The 23,624-nt window shown below is 40.3% G+C and overlaps 1 protein-coding gene across 1 annotated transcript in view; it reads left to right on the top strand.

Moving 5' to 3' along the window:
• The window catches only part of grin2ca (glutamate receptor, ionotropic, N-methyl D-aspartate 2Ca), a 48,978-nt gene extending 25,982 nt beyond the window's left edge, over positions 1-22,996 (top strand). Inside the window, exons 5-12 of the mRNA XM_054607855.1 lie at positions 9,295-9,463; positions 11,787-11,940; positions 12,423-12,548; positions 14,174-14,403; positions 17,086-17,246; positions 17,355-17,542; positions 19,598-19,830; positions 21,380-22,996. Coding sequence (XP_054463830.1) covers positions 9,295-9,463; positions 11,787-11,940; positions 12,423-12,548; positions 14,174-14,403; positions 17,086-17,246; positions 17,355-17,542; positions 19,598-19,830; positions 21,380-22,996 — 2,878 coding nt within the window. The remainder of the gene's footprint in view (positions 1-9,294; positions 9,464-11,786; positions 11,941-12,422; positions 12,549-14,173; positions 14,404-17,085; positions 17,247-17,354; positions 17,543-19,597; positions 19,831-21,379) is intronic.
• The last annotated feature ends 628 nt before the right edge of the window (positions 22,997-23,624 follow it).

Here is a 23,624-nt window from a genome sequence, read left to right on the forward strand (position 1 = left end):
AGCCAAGAAAAGCACATACACACTTCAAACTTTGGTGTCAGTTCAGCTAAACTTAAGGGTTGTTCAATAGCAATTTATCAAATCAGCTGAATCACCTTATTGTACTGAAGAATTTTGTATTTCCATAAAGTATGATCAGGTTAAGCTGACATACTGAAACTAGAATTACTGCCTCTGTCAAGTCAAGTTACAGTTTACAGACGTATGAACGTAGAGACGTCCGGAGGGACAACCCGAGCTGTCGTCGGCCTAAAGACAGCTATAGCCTTGTTACTTTGATTATTTTTCAAGAGACATTTTATCTTGGGCTTCAAGGATTAAAACCTTTTTGAGATTCTCTCCATGTTTACTTCATCAGTATTTCTTTCACTGTACAGTCCCACATGCACTCTCACATGTTAACATCTTAATTGATTATGTATCTAACTGGAGAGCGCCATTAGGTATGAGATTAAGAGGCTCTTCCCCTGCCATTAGCCGAAGCATGACTTCTTATCACTCAATGAGGTGAGATACTCATTTGGCTGCTCGGCCAGAGTGTAATATCCCCAAGATCACCCTGTGACCCAATCAGGGAAATATATATGTGTTGCATGGTGGGGTATCAATTAGATGGGACGATTAGGCCATGTCATCAATCCTGAACACCTAGAGACTGATATTGGTGTTCATTAGTGGGGGGGGGAGGCGCTGGCCATTATCCATTACTGACAATTGCGTTAACGAGATGAGGGGAACGCGAGATGAGGATCATGTCCCCTTCAGTGTTATGGAGGACTCTAGTGCTTTATGGCTCATGCTGACCGAATCGTCCTGCTGGTATAGAAAATGCATTACTCCCCTGTTCGGACTATTGCACATTTTTATGGTGCTGCTGAAAAACAAATCAAAGGCAGAAGGAGATAAAGTCAATAAGAGGTTCAGTTAGGTAATCGGCATTTTGATCAGCTGAAGGAGAAACACTGACCAATGAACGTTGCAATAAAGGGTGAAAAGGTAGATGCTTCACCATGCTTCAAACAGTTATACTGAAGATAGATCTCTGGTCATAGTGAGCATCTATAGATTACTTTCATTAATTATTACAATATTGATTGAGCTTAGGTTTAATTGATTCTTTAGTCTGTTAAATGGTAGAAAATTGTGAAAAAGCCCATCAAAATCACCCAGACCCCATAGTGACCTCTTCAAATTGATTATTTTGTGCACCTAAAAGTCCAAAACCAAATAATATGCAATTTACAATTATATAAAAATACAACAAAGCATCAGATCCTTACATTTAAGAAGTTGGAACCAGTACATTTTCTGGGATTATTGACCAAAACAACTGATAGATTTTGGTTACTTTTTTTTACCGATGTTAATTTGATTGAAAGATTCTTTGAAAAATGCAAGTGTTAGTGCTTTCTGGCAGACAAATATGAAACGACATAACTTGCGCTAGCGCAGAGTGTAATGTTAGCCAGAAATAGCAAAATTTAAACAATTTGGCAGTATTTTACACTGGAAATTTCCACTAACGTGAGAGAGCAGGTTGTCTTCCAATCGGAAGATCGGCAGCTCGATCCAGTCCACATGCTGGAGTGTCCTTGGGCAAGATACTGAACCCCAAGGTGCCAACGAAGGCAGTGCTATTCGTGTATGAATGTGAGTGAATGTGAATTAGTTTAGGTTCCTCATAGGCAAGTCAGAGGACCGGAAAGGCACTACATAAATGCAAGTCCATTTACCATTTAAAGCATTAATATACATTCTGTGTTCTGTATAGGCCGACACAAAGTTCAGGTACTGGAACCTGGAAAGAACATTTTTTACCAAAACATCTCAACATGTGTTTCCTAACTTGCTGCTGGGTCACCTTTATTTATGACCCCCACAGCTCTTCAACATGGCCACAGATCAGACCCACATCGGTACTTTCTAAATAGGGATTCATCGGTCAGTGGTTCCATTTCAATCCCTCTGCCCCCTTCAATCCCCTGCATTCAGCCAGCCTGGCATACCATCTGTGTAGTTCCCTCATTTGTCCTCAGAGAGGCCTGACAAACAGCCAACAGAGCCCCAAAGCAGTTAACACAAGCTTTTCCCTTTGGGTCATACGTGTTCTCAAGCGGCATCAGAAAATGATCAAGCTCCTCACTGCTTTATTACTGAGGACAGACTCTGAGATTTATTCAGAGGTAATGCCCCGGTGAAGGGTGGTATTGACCTGGGAAGATAATGTCATCATACATTAACTGTGTTTAATGGGAGCTAGATCATAAGTTGATTTAATTAAAGCTGAGACTGAGTGAAGGGGTAGATGAGCTCCCCAGAGCCTCAGAGAAAAAAGACCAAGAAAAACACACCAGAAAGCTACACCAAACAACTTCACACAGCGATGCTAATGTTTGAGAACTGTAGTGACTTTGAAATGTGTTAAGTGAGGATACTGCATATACTCTGTACAGATGGTGTAGTATTCCTCGGTGTACCAGCCCACTGGTTAGTCACACTTTGGACAGATAATTTACTACTCACTGCTGATAAGTAAAGCTGTTCCCAAACCTTTCAGTTGGCTACCAGTGAGCCCTGGACATGAAATGATTACCCAAGGGGTCTTGGTCGGAGACTGTGAGTGAAGTGTGAGGTTTTAAGTAGGGTGTTTGGGTTTTCATTGAGTTGAAGTTCAGCATTAACACCATCCAATATGGCCCCTACTAATCTCATAAAAGAAATCATAAAACTTTACCTCTGTGCAGACTGGTAAAGACAATGCAGAGGCCTTTAAGGCATCTATGTCCAGAGCGCTAGTTGTTATTTTATAATCTACCAATGCATGTCAACGTTCATAAGCGGAGCATTTTGACTAAAAAGAGATGTTTCCTCTCATATTGTTTCATTTCAATAGTTTTATGAGCCCTAAAGAAGCAAAACTTTACAAAAAAGAAGCAGCTTATCTCACGAACTTGAGACTAGAAGTAATAGAAAAAAAATACCACAACTGAGATGCCATTGAGCAAGGCATACAACTGATATCTGCTCCAGTGGAAAGACCAACAGAAACTACACGTAGGGGCGTGTTGGTGACCAATTGGTTGGTCATAACGTGGTTGCAAAATCCAGAGTTCAATTCCAGCTATCGACCTTTGTTGCCTGCCATTCCTCCTCACTCTCCCCTCATTTCCTGTCACGTCACAACTGTCTGCTATCGAATGAATGCCCAAATATACTTTTTAAAAAAGAGAGGAACTACAACTAGACTAAACATCCTGCTTGCACTGTGATGCTGGGTGGTGTCAAAAGGCCAGCAGACTTTAACTGTACTTTTCAAACTTTTGAAGGTCAATGCAGTAGTACTATAGTACTTTAACACAGTGATGTTTTAATCAAGAATAAATTATCTATTTAATAATTTTGTGTATTGGAAATGTTGCTTTTCTTCTAATCATTTACCAACCCTACTAATACATTTTGTGACCTCTTCTGGTCCCGGCAGTTGGGATAGGTTTCTATTTTCTGCAGCATCACAGCTGGAATGGAGTGGCACTTTGCAGCCATTGAGTTTATTTACATGAAAAATGTAACCTGGTGCAGCTTCATTACTTCTTTAAGAGGTCAATACTTCCAGAGCGTCTCAGTGAGAGCTTTGTATTTTCCTCGAGAAGGGATGTAACCCATTCATAAAGCAGCTTCCAAACACTTCTCTAAAAACGTCCACACTTTGATAAATAACATTACTCATACGTTTGCAACAATTCCCAAAGAGCCATTTAAATGCAACTGGCAGCCGACGTAAAGCCGAGCCTTGAACCTTGGCATCTGGTGAGACTGGGGATGTTGGGACCGCCGTGTTTACTCGAGGTCTGCTGTGGCAGCTTTGTTTTCCTCTAAAGTGTTCATTTGTTGCAGTTTGTTGTGGCTCGGCATCGCCCCACTCGCCGCCTCGCCACCTCGCCTGTTCGTCTCATTGCCTCCAGGTCCTGATGTGTGGGCTCAGACTCCATTAGACTGAAGGTCTGGGGGAGGTTAAGGGGTGACGTGTCATTAGTGCTCTCTGCATCGCACCCATGGCTCACTAGTTCGCTGCCGCATCTCCTCACACTGCCCACCTTATGCGCTATAGAGGTCTGTCTGTTTTGGTTCCTCTGAAAGCAAAAAAACGTTTAATGTTGGACCATAACCTCTCTGTGGATGAATAAAAACTGAAGAAATGGATCATCAAGTTTATCTAAAATCATCCTTCCAAGATGAAGGAGAGGCAGCCACTCTGACAATTTTAAAGTTTTAGAAATACATTCCTCTCACACAGCTGTGCCTCACCATGAAATGTTTAACTACAACGAATGGTTAGGATGTCAACGGTTAACCATTATTGGGTTTGTGGTGGAAATTTCCAATACAATTTACTATACTAATACCCAATTTGTACTAGTACTATGTACTGGAGGGGGTATGAAGAACAAAAGGGGTGATCAAAGAAAAGGAAGTAAAACAAAGGAGAGGAAGAAGATCAAAAGGTGGATATGAGTCTCAGGTAGGGAGGAAGGTCAAAGGTGTGAGAGGGCCAAAAGGTGGGGGCATGAATGACAAAGAGGTGAAGGGACATAAGGGGGGGGTAACATCTCCACACAGTGTAACTTAACATACAGAGAGACGAGGTTCTCGACCTTTAGAGTACACATTATAGTACATTTCATTCAAAACCTTTAGAGTAAAATCTTCACATCATAGTACATTTCATTCAAAACCTTTACACTATATACTTCCAACATACACTAATATAATTTTCCATTACAGGTTGACCACAAGAGCATTTTTGACCAATTTGTCTGTCTATAAAGTAATTTAAGGTCTATTTTTTAGTTTGATATGTGTGTTTAACATGTGTGCCACGATCTTCATATGGCTCGTATGATGTCTTACGAAACAGTCGTTCCTCTTTTTCGTTCGTTTTCCTAAGAACGTCAAGCAATGGGTCAATTTCCGCTCATTACAAGAATACAGTCTTTTCAAAACAAACTCCGCCTTCACAGGAACAACTTAGTTAAGTGTAGGCAACAAAACTACTGAGTAAGGTTTATGAAAAGGTCGTTTAATAATTAGTGAGGTTAAGGAGATGTAGTGGTTTGGGTTAAAACTAACTATGGAAGGGGCGTTACTTAAGAACCAAAGTTAAATTACTAATGAGTGAGTTTTTGCGGACTTAATGTTTCCTGGTTAACGATTATGTGGATTGCATACGACTTCATTTCATCAAATATCCACAAATTAGGGTGCATTGATTTTTGGTAGGTGTAGCAACTACGAGGACTGCAAGACCTGATCACCTGCGTCAATAAAAGTCACAAATTTCACAAAAAAATCATATTATTTCAAATTGAATGTATATAGAGGTTCAAGATCGGAGCCAAAGCCCATTCAGTCCACGGCACGCGACAGTAAAAGGAAAACACCTCTTGTATTTCACGTTATTTCGCCATTTTTCTTAAAAAATAAACCAGTTCGTTACCAGTTAATGGGTGTAGGGCTATCAAAAGAAAGATTGACTGAAACTGTCATTCCTACTAATGATTGATTTCATCACGAAAAAAGACAATTCAAATTTTTCAGATTAAGTAATTGCTCACAAAGTAGAAACATATGGACAAAACCTGCCACCAGTGCAGAAATGCATATCTTGTCACACAAAGAACATAAAAAACTAAAATCATCACCTAGATTTCTGATATCAATGTAGACTTTCCTTAAAACCAATCATCACATGCAATCAAAATCTCTGAATTGAATGCCTCAAATTTCATTTAATTTGCAAAATCAGGGTACGAATAAAATCTTTCAATTCGGATGGCGGGATTTAACTGCACCATAAGAGGCAAACCCAGAAGGAGTCATCTCAACAATAAATATATAAACCAATTATAAAAACTTTTTCTGTTCAAAGTATGTTTTTAGAAGAGACTTAAAAGACGGCGTCTGTTTGGCTTAACAATGGCCCGCCTCACAAAAGGCCCTGTTCATCATAAAACTGACATGGGAGAAAAGTACAAAAAAGCTGAAGTACTGTGACAGTCTGGTGGTTGACTACTGTCAACCACCAGACTGCTGAAAGGGGAGGGAGTCTGAGGACAGGCCATCAAGTCATCGACAGAGCGAAGCAGCAACTGGCTCTGGCTGAAAAGAAAGGATAACAACCATAGACTGTATATGAGAAGTCGATGTAGTCGTAGGGACTCATTGGTTTTTGGAGGCCTTGATTTTGCCGTTTTTGCCCACCGCCATACTGGCTTTTTGCAAGTGACGTGCAACCATACAATCATACATAGACTTCCATACAATCAGACTTCTTTTTGCAACGTCTGGTTCTGGAGAGTGCAGCCAAAGGGTAACAGTCATAAACTTGCATTCTCTCTACTGTCCATCAGGGGGCGACTCCTCTGGTTGTATAGAAGTCTATGAGAAAATGACTCTACTTCTCTCTTGATTTATTCCCTCAGTAAACATTGTAAACATGAGTTTATGGTCTCAATCTCTAGTTTCAAGTCTTCTTCAATACAGCATGATATTCATTTAGTAAATGATGCTCCATTTAGAGTCAACTAGACCATAAAGCAGGGAATGCTTTAGGGCGGGGCTGAAAAGTGATTGACAGGTCTCTACCAGAGCCCTATACAGCGTCTCTACGTCACTCCTCCTCAGTCCAAATATGATCACTTCCCTTTCACTGGTTGCAAAAAAGCCCAAAATGGCAGCGGCCGTAATCCATGATGTGGACGGCCAAAACGCCGAACTGGAGTCTTCAGAGCGGCACTCCACAAACCAATAGGTGACGTCATGGTAACTTCAAGTCCACATCTTATATACAGTCTGTTTGCAACCAGAGGAGTCACTCGCTGATGGACTTCCAGTAGGCAGAATGTTAGTTTAAGACACTTTCTCATTGGCTTAACTCTTCCGAACTGGAGGTTGAGGGGGGAATGCAAAGTGTCAATTTTGAGCCCTCTGGAGGTGTCTTGGGTTTATCAATGAAACACCAAGCAAGGAGGGCGCCCCGCTGATGACCCCAGTGTGGAAACTGCGTTATAAAGAAAAAAGTTGAAAATCCTCAATAACCATACAACATAAAAGATAACTTTTTCTCAAATTTAGAGCTTAATACAGGATGTTTCACAGGACTGTGCTCTCTTCCTGATTCACATCACTTGCGTCATCTTATTACTGTGAAACTGAAGGACATTTACATCCCCACGTTCCTGGTAATCCTGCTGATAAGTAAGGGGAATTGATTTCAGCCGTTACGTCAGCCTCTTTCACTTGGTATGCTGATCTTGAAACTGTCTGTTTAGCTTTTGCTGCGTGCTCCGTCTAAAGATGAGTACTGTATGCGAGCCGGCATGCTGTGTCTCTTTTTTTTGGGGTTACTTAGGCAGCTTGGCATGTGGTAGGTTATTACACAGACGCATGTCCTCATTAAAACTGTAGTACACCACAACACATCCAAGTCTGGGTCAAACTGTCTGGTGTTTGGAAGAGAGGGAAATGTGAGGGAAAACAAGTGTTAGTGAGTTTAAAGTGACATACTTAAAAAGATCTGTAGCATTTTAAAAGCAATAAGAGATACGCAGCCGCAGATACAATAACTACTATAACAGGTGAGAGTTTGAGCTGCAGTACTATTTTGGATATGATAATCTAGGGGGCTGCTGCATGGCATGAAATTAGGAAGAAGCTTCTGTAAGTAGGGCAGTTATAGTTGGAAGGCCTAATGAGCATTTATTCACATCAGTAAAGTGAGTAAGCCTGTTGGGTTTATGGTGGGTTTATGGGTAATGTGGTCTCCATCATCTCCAAGGAGTGTATGTTGAAGTACATGGTTTTTTTAACCAAGGTATCGTATTTGGTTTCAGGAAATGTCGAATTGCACTGGTATTAATATTAATTACAAAATTTCTGCCTAAGAGTGTTTGTTTTTACCAGACACACCAAGTTACATATAAAATAAAAACCACTACTGTGAAGCATCGCTGCATCCCTCAAGACGCATTGCTCCAACCAAATTTTATATAAAAGTCCACTGGATAAAAACGGAAAGTCATAATTTAAACATTAAATGGCTGAACTACATGTTTAAGCCTTTAATCTAGCAATGACATATCAAAGTGGTAACTGTCCTTCAGGTAACATTTTGAAACGTGAGCCTTTGGCCATGTAGCCATTATTCATTCCAAACAATCCAGCAATGAGTTTCAATCTTGTCTGCCTTTGTTTGCTCGTGATTAATTCATGTTGGATTTGTTTTGGTTCGCCCAGCTGTCCGTCCATCTGTCGGGGCCGTGACATTACGCGCCAGCCTGTGGAGCAGCTCCAACTGTCCCCCCAACACCCCCCTCTATTACCTGACGTAATAGCTGCTCCTCTCTTCACCACCTTCAGCTCCACTATCATGCCTTACGTTTATTTCTCAGTCTCTCCTGTCTTTTATAGTCATGTATATGTGCTGGTACCAGAAAAATAGAAACCCCCTTGTGTTTGAACATATTTCACTATTTGAGATCGTTGGTTTATGTGGTTTGATAGCTTCCAATATTTCTCAATATTGGAAGCTATCAGAAAAAGTTTTTTTGTATATGACCAAAACTGAGGTATTGTTTCAGCACAATCATTAAAGTGCACCCAAATAAAGTGGTTTAAATTATCTGATTAAACGGTTGGTCTAACCAAATCATCAATATACAATTTTGATTAGTTATGAATATAATTTAAAATGGTTTCCAAAAATATGAAGAAAAGACTTTAAACCAGAATTATGCTGCATTGCATTACATTATATTATATAGGTATTTCTGATAACCTGAAGATGCATGTTTTGTAAAATAGCGGTGTCTTTACTCGACTGTAATGGACTGTTGAAGGTTATAATTTCTCTTTTCTGCAGATATCGACCCTACATATCTAAATACTGCTCAATATTTCACATTACGCGGTTTTATCCATTTTAAAAATGAGCTTTGATTTAACTGGTATTTCCATATAATACAAACAACGTATTGGATATAATAATTGGTGATTTCCCTTCAATTGATAATGTAAAATGAGACTTTAATAGCATCATTTATAACAATGAGAACTGAGCACACTAGATGAGCAGAAACCAATAATGTAAAGAAACAAGTTCTCACAGAGACAGAGCAGGAAAAACACTGACCTCCACGAGAAACCTTGAAGATTAAGTTTTACCTAAAGAATTTATGTTGTTGTTAGCGATCACCGGAACCATCACATTCTCTGTTTCTGTTTCTCTTTGCCTTTTAGCATTGTGGGGCACACCGAGCCGTACACCAAACTGTGCTGTAAAGGCTTCTGCATAGACATCCTGAAGAAGTTGTCCCGCACCATAAAGTTCTCCTACGACCTCTACCTGGTCACCAACGGAAAGCACGGCAAGCTGGTCCGAGGCATTTGGAACGGGATGATTGGAGAGGTAAGAAGCAACGTTACCAGTAACTAGTTTTAGAGGGACACTTTACTCCACAGTGACATCAATGGTAATATTTAACGTAAAGTAAATCTTTAAAAAATGTCATGGAAAGAACATTGTATGATGACTTATTTCCGAAGATACATACAGGATGGCACGGGAAAAAACAAACAAACAGTCCTACGGAATGGCAGGATGACAAAACAAAAATGCATGACACTATGTTGCTATTGTGATAGAATAAAATATATACTAAATAAAAGTCTACTTTTGTTGTAATAATTCTAGTAATTCTTGTATCTATACAATGCAGCCAAACACCATTTTTCTTGTATGAGGAAGCTATGTTACCTCCAGTTGTAAATTCCTTTGCTGCAAAACAGCAAAAACTAAAAAAACAACAACTTTGGACGTTAATGCCTGCTACTGTTAACGGTATTCTCTGTCTTCCTCAACAAATTTTATCAAACTGCTCTTGTCCACTAACATGGTATCTGGTTTGCCATCTGTCTTCTGCACATTTTCCACTATCGATATCAAGGCAATATTAACAATCAAAACTAAAATGCTGTAAAAAAATAAAAGATCTCTAGAATCTTAGCTCTGTTGAGCATTGAGAGATGTTTCTGGTGGAGCGAATTAAATTAAAATACTAAAAACAAACCAGTTTGTCAGTGAAGTAACTCGCCCCTGGATGTCGGATCTCGAGAAAACAAGATTGAACAATATGAAAATAGAAACCTCAGCACTACCAAGGTACATTGTAAAGAAGAATGGTGACTTTTTATCTCTAGAATGGGTCAAAGTCCAAATAAGCTTGTTAATCGTTGATTGGCCAGTTTAAAGTAGCAACATATCACCCTCACAAAAGGCTAAATATTCAGGAGCAAAACAGAGAGATCATAAAAACCTTCTTAGGGAAAAAGAAGATGAAAGCCATTTTGATGCTGCTGTTTACAACTTTAATGATTTTGATCTTTCATCATGTCTTAATCGTGTTATTATCAATGCAATCAAAAACCCTTTAAATTAAAAAAGCAAAACAAATCTTTATCTAAGCTTTGATTGATTATATTTGTTTATTACTTGTTTATGTTACCCAAGTAAACCCCACTGATTGACCGAATTGTGGTATTAAGCTTAAAAAGCAATCATGAAAAGCTGTATCATTTTCTTTGATTATTAGCAAAACATAGTGTGTGCCAACACACAGATAAGATAAAAGTGAAATCAGAGTGAAAGCCTCAGACAAGGCTTTATTCTTAAGACAATTCCATTATTAAGTCAAGAGTGAATTGGTACCAAAGTCATTGCGGTGGATGAGGGAAAAGAAAAGAGGAGTAGGTGACCTTGTGAATAAGCTCTGTAGCCGGAGTCCCCTGTCCTCTTGAGGAGTTTGAGGATACAACATTAGCTGGCCTGTATTTTTCCCCCTTTTTCAAAAACAGGAAGGCCATCATGCTCAATGAGGCATCGCCTCTCCGTAGAAGAGCTAATGGCTTGAATGAGGTGGAGTGTCTGGACTGTAAATCTACAGGCTCTCCATCAGTATAATAAGCACTGGTATGTTATGGCAGAAAAAGGCCAAAGAAGCAGTCAGAGGGGTTTTAGAACTGTAAAGGTTTGGTCAGAGCCCCGGGGACCTTAGCCTGCTTTGATTAATTCCACTTCATGCTTGTAATATTTGTCATTAGATGCCTTATTTTTCTATTAATTTATTAATTTCACTATTTATCTATTCATCTATTATCTAATTATTTATCTATTTATCTATGTATTTACTTACTTAATTATTTATTTGTTGTTAATTATTTTTGTTATGTATTATTTATTATATTTTTAAAACAAAGTAAACAGGTATGTTATGGCAGAAAAAGGCTGGAGAAACTGTCACAGGGGCTTTTGAACTGTAGAGGTTTGGTCAGAGTAATACCATTGTAATATTTGTCATTAGACGCCTTATGCAATAGGCATTATGCTATATGCAGCAATACCTTATAATGCATTAGTGATGGATGAGATTACACAATGTATTGGTGGACAAAAGGCTGGATAACATTAGATAAAGGCTTTTGAGTCGCGTCCAGCTGGCTGCCGAGTGGCCGCTTGAAGAACCAGACAGTAGATCATCCTCAGGGACGGAGGCCGAGTGTGTTGGCTGATGGATGAGATTTATCTCAAAGGTCAGCACATAATGCTGGACGTCCACTGTCCAGCATTACGTTGGACGCTACTACACAGTGTCAGATTTATGACGACGTGGGACAAACTCTGCATTCGAGTGTTCATGACATCTACAATATATATCTCTATTGACGTCCCTCAGGTGTTCTACAAGCGGGCGGACATGGCCATCGGCTCGCTGACCATAAACGAAGAGCGCTCTGAGATTATCGACTTCTCGGTGCCGTTTGTGGAGACGGGGATCAGCGTGATGGTGGCCAGGAGCAACGGGACTGTCTCACCATCTGCCTTTTTAGGTGAGAGACTCTTCTGTGCTGCCCTGAAGTAATGAAGACGTATGGATGTGGAGACGTGACGTAGGCTGTGATCAAAATAGCAGCAGTTCCTTCACCTCATTCCTGTCACCTCTGGTTACTCTTTAAACTTGTACTGTTTGAAATTGAAATGAATTAAATCAAAACAAATTATGCTTATATATTTTGGAAATGTTTAATCTGGGTAATTTCTTTTTTTAATTATTTTAATTATTTATTTATTTTTTGTGTTTTTTTATTTCAATTTAATTTTTTTGTATTCTTTATATAGTATCATATTTTACTAGATTTATATATAGCTTCCTTAAATTCTGATATGACATAAATATATAATAGTAGTAGAATTATTAGTATTTGTTTCAGTTTGTCCAGTTCTCTGTATCACCAGCAGCAGATGAAGTTTGAGTGTCGAACTGTGCTCGTCCTTTCGCTTCACTGTGTCCTTTGTCCTCTGTCCCCTGTAGAACCATACAGTCCGGCGGTCTGGGTAATGATGTTCGTCATGTGTCTGACTGTCGTGGCCATCACGGTCTTCGTCTTTGAATACTGCAGTCCGGTTGGGTACAACCGTAGCCTGGTCAGCGCCAAAGGTGAGTCTCGCCTCCCTCTGTCGTCCATCTGCTGATCCTCTCTTCAGAGCCACGACAACAAGGCTTGAAGATCACAGTATGGCTGCTTGAAAGGCGATGTTTGTTGTTTTTTAAGTGCATGTACATATAAAGAATCTGATGCTGTATTGTCATTGTACACGGGGATTTGGTGTCTATAAACTGTAGAAGGCAGAATCTGTCCTTTAGGGTTTTGCTAAAAAACAGCAACAGTCTCTTAAAAGACAAGTCAATACATTGACCATTCTGTGGCAAAAGAACACTTTAGATGGTAGTTAATGAGATCAGAGAGGATTTTTGTTTAGATAGGAGTCTATGTGAAAGTACAGTGAGCTCTAAATTTAAGTCTAAACCTAAGCTTTCATAAATTATAGAGAACGACGCACTGGAAGAGATGTAAGATAATATACTGTATGTTTTCATTTATTTTTCAGTTTTAGTAACCACTTAACATGTTTCAAAATACAAATTCAATGTCTTTTTAACATTAAATTGATTCATTATGGCAGGGCAGTCTTAATTTTGAAACAGCAGATAAGATGCATTTTCAAACATTAAAATGAAAAGAATATCATTAAAATAAACAGCATATTTTTATTTATCGAACTTTTTTTATTTATTTTTATTTTTATTTATTGAACTTTATTTAATTAATTTTTTTTTTTTTATTTTTATTATCTATTCCTATCTATTTTTAATTTTTAATTTTGCTTAAATTAATTTATTTAATATTTTCATCTCTGAACTTCCATATACAGAGATGACAAGCACTGGAGTAGTCAGGTATCGAGTGGATTTAGAGAACATGTGAAATCAAAGCCTATTTACAGCGGCCACATATTGGATCGATGCCTGGAAAATTGAGATGCTGCAGTTTCATTTGCGAGCTGTGTGTTCCATAAAATATCTTGTAATGGATGAAGGCCAGAGGGACTACCCTCATGCCGCTGCTACTCGTCTTTGGTTTTATGTATTTAAGGGTGTTTTGCATACAATATACCAACATTTATAGCACTCACGGCAGGAACAACATAAATAGGTTTACATCTAAGTTAACACATGTAACTGGTTCATCTTTCAGACATCTAAACAAGACAGCTGCTTTCCTTCTGTTGTGTGTTATTGTCTTCTATAAGTCAGTCTGCTGACATTTGACATTTTATTTCAGGTTAAGAATGTAAGATCGCTTCATCGTAATGGCAACACTGACAGTTTCCCATTTGAATTGAAATACTACACCAATAACACCTGCGTACCTGACAAGCGCTGGGAAAAAATCTCAATCTAGCTTTTGTCAAAATTTTAACAGCTTGATTTGTGGAAACAACAACACACAGCACTGGTTCTCAGAAAGTCACCTCAATGTAGTCAAAGATAATTTATCTTTAGGGATAGGAACCGAGAATCAGTTCCTGTTGATTTTCCCTTAAACTCTTAAGTTTTCCAAGGAGGCAATACATCAAACTCTTTTTGTCACTTTTTTGTGGAAAAGACATATTTGCCAACCACTATTTTGCCTTTTAGGTAAGAAAGCTATTGTACAGTGATGACTGTATTTCTTATAACGTTGTCAACCATGTATTGATTGATGCTGATTCCTGCTCTAGAACCTGGTGGTCCCACCTTCACCATTGGGAAGTCTGTGTGGCTGCTGTGGGGAATCGTCTTCAACAACTCGGTCCCCATCGAGAACCCAAAGGGCACCACCAGTAAGATCATGGTCCTGGTCTGGGCTTTCTTCGCCGTCATCTTCCTGGCCTCCTACACAGCCAACCTGGCAGCCTTCATGATCCAGGAGCAATACATCGACACCGTCTCCGGACTGAGTGACAAAAAGGTGCCGAGCTCTGTCATTGATAGTCCTTTGTGTGTGTGTTGTGTTTGATGTACAGCTTAGGAAAACCACAAAGTGATCTATTTCTAGTGTGTAAACAGCGTGAGGTAGAGCTATGAAATGCAAATGTACAGAAGTGTCAATGTTATGGCTGTGACTTTTACCCACAAAACACAAAAAGAGTTATCACGGAGTAAGTGGTGAAATTGAATTACATCCCGCGACAGAGTTGTAATGTAATACATAAGTGGATTTTCTCGGGGAGACGCAGATTATACATTTTGGTATTATCTTATGCATATTTGTCTGGCCTGAGGATGTGTTTTATAGTAGTATTGACAAGGAAATCCATGTCAAACCCACCAGCACAAGAAATGGTTTCTAGAATCTTTGCTCGCAGGCAACTGAAGGGATTAAAGAGGCATTTGAGGAAAAGCCCAAGCTGTCCACTGCTCATTAGGATTCTGGCAAAGTCGTTTACAATTCTCATGTCATAATACATTAACTCCGCCACGCAGAGAAAAGAAACCAGAGTCGTTTTGACAGCGACTCCATAGATTATTGAACAGCATTCTGCACGGGGGCATGGAGGGAATGCTGGGTTGAACTGCTGTTTGTCCAGCTGTGCAGAACCCCTTCAGGTTAAGTAAATGTAAATGAGGTACAAGATGAAGCCGCGGAGAGTGACCTTGTATCAGAGGAGAGGGAGTGATGAAGACGAGCAGAGCGGCTCTAAGGACACTGCGCCGTGTTAAGGGAAGATGATTACCTCATCCCTACAGAATGGACACTTCGCTTATAAGTCCTTGTGATGGGGTAACACATCATGTTGTCTCTGACATCGGTCCAACCTCTTTCAATCAGACGTCATATTACATCTCTGTCCTGTGTAGCAATATAGCAAGGTAGCTTCATATATAGGCAAGATGGATTACCTTGTTTAAAGTGTTTGTGGTCTTGCAAATGAGTATTGTTCCCTCTAAGACGTTAAGGTCAAAGTGTTGTTGCAGCAATGCAAGGGCAGAGGTTATAGCACGCTGTTGGTTGTACAAAGGGACTTTGACACCACAGACGATGGTTTGAATCCTGTTTTCTACCATCAATCAACACTGATTTCTGTCCCTTATTCCAACTAAGTAGTTTTAGTTGCTTGAATCGAGCGTTAACGATGTTGAAGCATTCCTATACCTTTATACTTTGGGATGGGAAACAAGAGTCGGTTCCAGTTGAGAGCTGGTTCATCTTATCGATGTTTTTTTGTTTGAGAACGGAAAAAAATGCTCAAAGTGCGGCGCTATGAACCTGTGGGGAAACACAAACTTTCCCCAATAATGCCACAATGTGAACAACATATCTGAGTTGAAGTCTTAAGAAGGCGAACCAGGTAACGTTAGCTGTTAGCATTCGGTGGGCAGCACAGTCCTGCTTAGCTATATTACAGTGCTTACAGCTAAACAGAAAGCTAGCGAGAAACTTGAATATCTACAGTTGTTTGAAGGGGATATTTTCACAGCAATATAAGATAGATATTAAAAAGTAGTAATTATTACTAAATTTACTAACACAGACTAATCTGTCATTTTGATCGTAGCCGTTGAAGATTTTTTTTTAGATGATTAAAAGTTAAAATTAGCGCTTTTGTATGGTTCTTTGTGTGGAATTTACTTTATATAAATCTGTTGATTAAATCAACTATCGATTAGTCGACAAAAATGTGTGAGTGATAGTCAACTAAGAATTAATTAGGTTGAGGAAAGCCCTTTCTCACACTAGCGCTTAGCCGTTTATAATACAAAATCAAAACTACTAATCCCAAGATTATTTTTAATCAAAGCAACTATTCAAATAAAAAAAATAATTATTTATTTCCTAACTAATTTAATTCTGTGCTTTTATGCAGATATTTGATGATTTACACTGACTTTAGTACAGCAAGTCTGGAGCCTCGCCTGCATGTAATCTTTTTAAACCCAACATTTATCAGAAGACCATAAGGGAATCGCTAAAAGAATTGAGCCGCTAAGGCGATAATATAATCAGTATCGATTAAAACATATCAATTGCCATTCAGATCACACAAATATAAACTTGACCTTGAGAGATTGCTCAAGGCTTGATACCAGAATACAGGAGAGGTTTGCCTAATTTACAAGTCCATTGTCCAGATATGATTTTGTCCCTTTTTCTCATACAAAAACTTTAGCTCAAAATGTCCCTCTGCTAATGTATTGAGAACATATTTGCATAAGGTTAATTAAAAAGAGCAGTTTTGTCGATTGCATTTCCACCCTGTCTCACTCTCTGTCCTCACTGCTAATTAAATGCATTTGCTACTCCCAAAGCAAAAGGATGAAATGTTAATTTCTTACTGCAGAAAAGGATATTTGGACACAGTGTCTAAGTGTTTGGTCTTTGAATTATAGAGGTAGATGTGTAAATTAATAGAGCAAGAGGCCAGCAGGATAAGTAGCACAAAGCACTTGGGAGTTGAGGCAGAAATCACAAAAAAGTGGTGAATGTCATTGTATTAACATCTCAGAGCTTGTTTTTATCGCGTCCTTATGACAGAAAAGAGCACTGTAATGAAACAATCATCTTGGCAATGGGACAAACTGAATATGTAATAAATCAATATCACGGATCATTTTTTGTCATTATCAATCATTTCTCTACCTCTCCCGACAGTTTCAAAAGCCACAGGAGCAGTACCCTCCGTTCCGCTTTGGTACGGTCCCAAATGGCAGCACAGAGCGCAACATAAGGAGTAACTACCCTGAGATGCACTCCCACATGGTCAAATACAACCAGAAGGGAGTGGAGGATGCCCTTAACAGCCTCAAAACAGGGTAGGTGTCAGCCAAGGCTCGTACAAAATATATTTTGAGAGCCGAAGCGGAGCCAAACAGTAATATAATGGCTGTTTGAGTAAAAACTCATTTCCTTTATCCTGCTAGGAAACTGGATGCCTTTATCTACGATGCTGCTGTGCTGAATTACATGGCTGGCAAAGACGAGGGCTGCAAGCTGGTGACCATTGGCAGCGGGAAAGTATTTGCCACCACTGGTTATGGCATCGCCCTGCAGAAGGATTCACGCTGGAAACGACACATCGACCTGGCCCTGCTACAGTTCCTGGCTGATGGTAAAAATCTTTATATATATTGCCAGTAATGATGTTAGGGAATGCTTCTTTTGAATATCTTTTTCTGACCAAAAATGTAAACATCTACTACATGTCGTAGGTACCACATCTATCGGGGCCTTTTAGGTGGACCAGCGCTTTTCTTCTTTAAGTTTTGCTCAGCTTTGTTTATTTATTTATAACTGTTTATAACCGATATCATTAGTCAGTCAAAATACTTATCATGGGTTAACGGTTAAAAGGTAAATTATTAACATGCCTAAATGCTATAGTAACTGGATTTGTACTTTGTCCATGGACTTGAATAAATGGATAAAAAGAGAAGAAAAAACTGTCCATAATGTACTGTGATGATACAATAAAGGCTTCCATACACATACAAAAACAAGAAAGCAGCAAGGGGGAAATGGGGATGATTATAGGGTATATAATATTATTATAGTAACGACTCTTTCAAATGAGAGACAAGTCATAAATGCATGTCATAAAGACCAAGTTTCAAGAGGTGATTTAAAATGTGACACTTATTCTACTGACCACAGCTCCTAGTTATTTAATCACCTTTGGCGAAAAGCCTGGTGACTTTTTGTAGAAATATGTAATAGATGGTAAGAGGAATACTGCAGCACCCTGAATAATAATAAAACTGAGAGGCAATAGACACAATGCTGCCATAGTATTACTTCTCAAAGAGACTATCAGCTGCATAATCATGTTATTTAGACTGAAACCTAGTTTATTTTTGAGCAACAAAGAATGTGACACCGGCTGGAATACACACAAAAAAACCTAAAATATTTACTATTCCTAATATCACCTGGGACATCTAGTGATTAAATAACTAAGCACAGCATCAGAGGCTTTGTCCTGTGTAACACGCAGGCGGCAACCGTCAGGTCTGGAAGATGAAGCCCAAGTGTCATAACCTGCATTCTCTCTACTGTCCATCAGGGGGCGACTCCTCTGGTTGTATAGAAGTCTATGAGAAAATGACTCTACTTCTCTCTTGATTTATTCCCTCAGTAAACATTGTAAACATGAGTTTATGGTCTCAATCTCTAGTTTCAAGTCTTCTTCAATACAGCATGATGTTCATTTAGTAAATGATGGTCCATTTAGAGTCAAATAGAACATAAAACAGGGAATGAAGTGCAGGATTTTGAAATCAGAGACAAGGATCAAGGCAGACTTTTTCTGTATTAAACAGAGATCATGAGCTTTTCCTTAAACCACACTTAACTAAACTTAAACCAAGTGCCGTTAATACCTAACAAAACCATTTTAGAGTTTAATAACACTGTATTCTGTATGATTGGATAGTATTGCAAGATCAGGCATATGAAATATGGTTGGTGATTGATGGGTTCGTTGAAACCATTTTTCCAATAATGTTAGTAGAAAACATAATAGGGCTGAAATTAGGTCCAAAACTGCTGCTTTACAAAGCTGTTGTGTTTTTAGATTGAATTAATTAGTTTCACCTCTCTCTTGAAATGGTCACAACCGCTGCAAAAAAAAGATATTTATTTAATCGTCAAATTTCTGACTCAAGGACTCTTGGACATGCGGACAGAAGAAGCTGGGGATCAAATCGCCAACTTGTAATTTAAGGACACACTACTATACCTACTGAAGCCCCCCTTAAAAGCCAGATCCCATACCGAGGGCGTTCCCGGGAACCAGGAATCTTGACTGCTAGACCATGTGAGAGTACATGGCCAATATAGTGGCAAAGAGTGACTGTTTTAAGGGGTACTAAGATGGGAACCATTGCCTTAAACCATGTTTTTTTTAATTTGTAGCAGCCATTACCTTCTTTCGTTCTTCTAGTAGAACAAGTAATGTCTACTTTAAAAAAGTCAGGATTGGTTTTAGAATCACTAAATCACAAGCACAAGAACTGTACAACCTTGCTGGGATGCTGGTTATATGAGAATATTTCATTATCCCATGCAAATTAATTTCAAGAGAGGCCCGAGGCTGTTTCATTACTCTCTCAAGTCCCCAAATAATGCTAGTGTTTTTCAAATAAGTGTGTATCCTCCCAACTCACAGGTGACACACAGAAGCTGCAGACCGTCTGGCTCACAGGCATCTGCCGCAATGAGAAGAAAGAGGTGATGAGCAGCAAGCTGGACATCGACAACATGGCGGGGGTCTTCTACATGCTGCTTGTAGCCATGGGCCTGAGCCTGCTGGTTTTCGCTTGGGAACATCTGCTCTACTGGAAACTACGACATTCAGTCCGCAAAGCAGAGCGACTAAACTTCCTTCTAGCCATCAGTAGAGTAAGTAACTCGTAAACACGAAATGCTGCGGACGTGTTGCAGCTGCAACACGGGCAGTACAACTTGTGTCATTTTGTAAACGCTTGGCGTATTTTCCATTTTAAAAAAGCTGTAGTTGTAGAAGTTATGTAATATCAGTACAGTACAAGGTTAAGGTCTCATTTTATAGCATCCACTGACATGTTTTGCACACAGAAGTTGCAGAGAATGTAACGTATATAAGACGTCCTTACTACAAGGTTGTAAATCCTTGCTGCATCCTTTTGAGGTATCCTTCAAGACATAGGTCAAGAAATATTGGGCAATGCAGCAAGTCAAATGAGTACACAGCCAGCCATAGGTCAAGGGCAGCAACAATAAAAACAGATAATAAAATCAAATGAGTTGAAAGCAATAAAAGGACTTCATGGATACTGAAATATTGTGACGGCCGTGATCCAAGGGAGATATTGAATTTAAATTGCCCCATTAAAGAAACCTTCATCTGTGTGTTGACAGAGGTGAGAGTATTCCAAACAGATACACAATTTGAAAGTAAAATAAAGCTGGTAGGAAAATCAAAAGGAGAAACTAATACATGGCAGGTGCATGATCAGCAACTCATTCATGTATTTGTCTGAGCTGTGTGCAAACAACATTTCAACAACAACATAAAACGACCAGAATCAACAATGAATCGCTTTCTGCAATGACATGTTTCCATATAATTGTTTTATCTCATTGGCTCAGTAAGTTAATAGAATTTTTTCAAACACGATTGAAAGCCTTTGGGAGTTCGGTAGCTTGTTGGTTCATTCTGGTTTCTGTTGAGGCTAAACCCTGGGATCCCCAAAACACGCCGGCGGGATTGAAAAGCATGTTTGCTTTAAACAATGGCCAAAATTATAGAGGATTTTGTAGCCAGAAGCTTAAAAAATGTTTCATTTTTGATTTTCATCATTCCAACGGTCCTCAAACACAAAATATGCCACGAAAGCTTCGCTTTCTAGTTGTGCTGCACTCCTCAGCACAACTAGGAAGCTATGATTGATTTGTCTGAGACCAACAGTCACGTGACAAAAATTATGTAAAACTTCGACTGAACTTCAGGCTGCTGAACACAGAGCAGAGAGGATAGGAGAGGCTGTAAGTGGAGGTTGTAAAAATGTAAATAGTTGAATAAACATAGCATGTAGAGCCTCTGTTCATGCTATATACATTGAACTCTTTACATTGTTTCCCCCAAAACTGATAACACTTGGGAACACTGGGAGTCATGTTGGATATGTAGAATCCAGTGTTTTCCAATTACTACTCAAAGAAATGTAACTTGCCTTGTTTTCTTTTTCATGATTTATGGCATTGTAACTGTGTAGTACTGCACAAAATACATTTTATTTACGAGTTATTTCTGCTTCTAGCCATGGTTGTTCTGTTTCCATAGAGGTGCAGGATTTATATATTACAGTAAAAATCATGGCCACAGAGATAAAAACATGACAGGACCAAAAAAAAAGAAAAAACCTGTTTTGGGTTCAGATCATAATTTCACCTTTTTCTCTCTCTGCAGGGCATCTACAGCTGCTTTAATGGCGTAGAGCATACTGACCACAGCGACAGCATGCCAAGTCCGGATGTCACTACCAACTACACACAGGCCAATATGCTAAAGATGCTGAAGACGGCCAAGGACATGGTGTCCTCTGCCAGAGTGGAGAACTCTCTAGACAATGCTACCAAGACAATAGAGAACTGGAGCAGGCGGGGGGTCGACAATGTGCGGGTTGGCCTGCCACCCAGAGTGACGACCACAGACATGACTCATGGCCGTCTGCCCTACATCTCCAGCATCTCGGACAACCACTCGCCGTACCCTCAGAGGGCCCTCACACCCACCTTCCCGATTCATTATGGGGACGCCACCACCCAGCCCCTCCTGGAGAAGCCCCGCGTGGTGACACGACCCACCCTGCTCCGCTACACGCTGCCCACCCGCAACAGCCAGCACGTCTTAGAGAGGACTCTGCCCATCTCCAGCCTCAGCAGTCCTCACATCGCCATGCGGGACCCCGTTCCAGCCGCCACTTCGAACCCCCACCACAGCAGCAGGCTGTATGTGGAGAACCCGCCCCGGCACCCAATGTCCCCGTTTGTTCCTTACAGGGAGTTCCAGGTGCCCGACATCTACGTGGAGCACAAAGGGCCACTGAGGAGGAAGTTTAGCTACCCACCCGACTGCATAAGAAGAAGGCGCTCTCATAGCTATGTGTATGACGCTGCAGACCCAAGAGTGAGGGGCGACTACGATGAACCTCGATCCTGCCTTGCTGAGTTGAGGGCCAACCACCTCCTGAACAACCACGCACCCGTTGCTGCTGCCATGTCATGCACTCCGGGACACTACTCAGGCGCCAGCGCGAGCTGCAACTCCTGCATGAAGTCCTATCTGGAGCCTGAAATGGACGACGTACCGCTCCTGGGGAAGGACAAACTCAACCGTCGCGCTTCATTCCTTAAAGCCACGTGGGGCAATGACAGGATCCATCAGGTTGATGAAACAAAGCCCTCCACATCCAAATCCTCCGGCCGCATGGACATGCCTGACCTGTTTCCTCGGGTGGTGGTGGCCAACCCAAAGCCCAACAAGCTCTACGGCAGTCTGGGACACAATCTGTCCTGCTACCCCTTGGCCGCTGAGCCCGCATACTTGGACCCGGCCCACATGGGCTCCTACCCCTACAAGCAGAAGCTCAAGTACTCTGAGTCCACCCGGCTGCCCTCTTACAGGGAAGCCATCCTGCAGAACGCCGCTGCACTGCGTCGTTCCTCCTCTACGGTGGTGCACAGACACTACTCCACCTACCTGAACTCGTACACAGACTTACCGGTGTACGTTGGGCCGCTTGCTCAGAGACCCTCCCAGTTCTACGACAGCTCCAAGGACGTGTGCCACTTGTTTCCCTGTACAAGCCACTGCCCGGATAACGCTGGGATGCTGCCTCGTATGGGTGACAGGCAGGTGGTGTACCACAACAATATGTTTGGGAACTATGATGGCACAGGAAAGAGGGAAGACCCAGGCTCTGGGAACAGAGAACGGAGGCAGGTGTTGGTGGCCCGCAGATCCAACAGTCCCTATGTGCCAAAGCCCTGGGGCAGGGTATCCAGCCTGGAGTCTGAGGTCTGAGCCCCAATCCTTACTGGACCTCTACTGGGCTCTCAAACGAAGCCCCTCTAACGAGGGGCATGCCTGGGGGTTCTCCCCTCAGCCTCTGGTTATAGCAAAAATCTAACTCTACACCAATAGTGTATTTGAGAGTGTTGACTCTCAATTATCAGTGCAATAATATCTTGGGCAGCGAACATGCAAAGGAGAAGACACTGACGAGCAAAATACTGCTGGGACTTTGTAAGCCAAACTTAAAATACTAATAAAAAGAAAAAGGCAATGTTGAAAAGTATTTAATACATAAGAATTTAACCTGTTGATTGTTATTTAAAGGATTTTTAAATGCTGTGTTGCTATGTGAAAGATTTCTGGGAGACAATATACTGTAGCCTCTCAATCTAAGACTTGAGACATTTCTTTTTCTCTTTCTTTTTCGTCAAAATCATTTCAGTACCCACCATTTCAATTGAGAGATAAATTATTAAGATCATTTTGTGATCAAACCACTGACATGTCGTCCAGGAATTTTCTAAGTCCACCACCTCTGAGGCTTTGTGCTTCATTGGTCATTCATGTAATTTGACTGGGATTTCAAAAAAAAGGGAAAACCATAAAAAAGTATTACGTGTATTTCCATTGTTACACT

The sequence above is a fragment of the Anoplopoma fimbria genome, chromosome 11 (assembly GCF_027596085.1).
Source record: "Anoplopoma fimbria isolate UVic2021 breed Golden Eagle Sablefish chromosome 11, Afim_UVic_2022, whole genome shotgun sequence".
Classification (NCBI taxonomy): Eukaryota; Metazoa; Chordata; class Actinopteri; order Perciformes; family Anoplopomatidae; genus Anoplopoma; species Anoplopoma fimbria.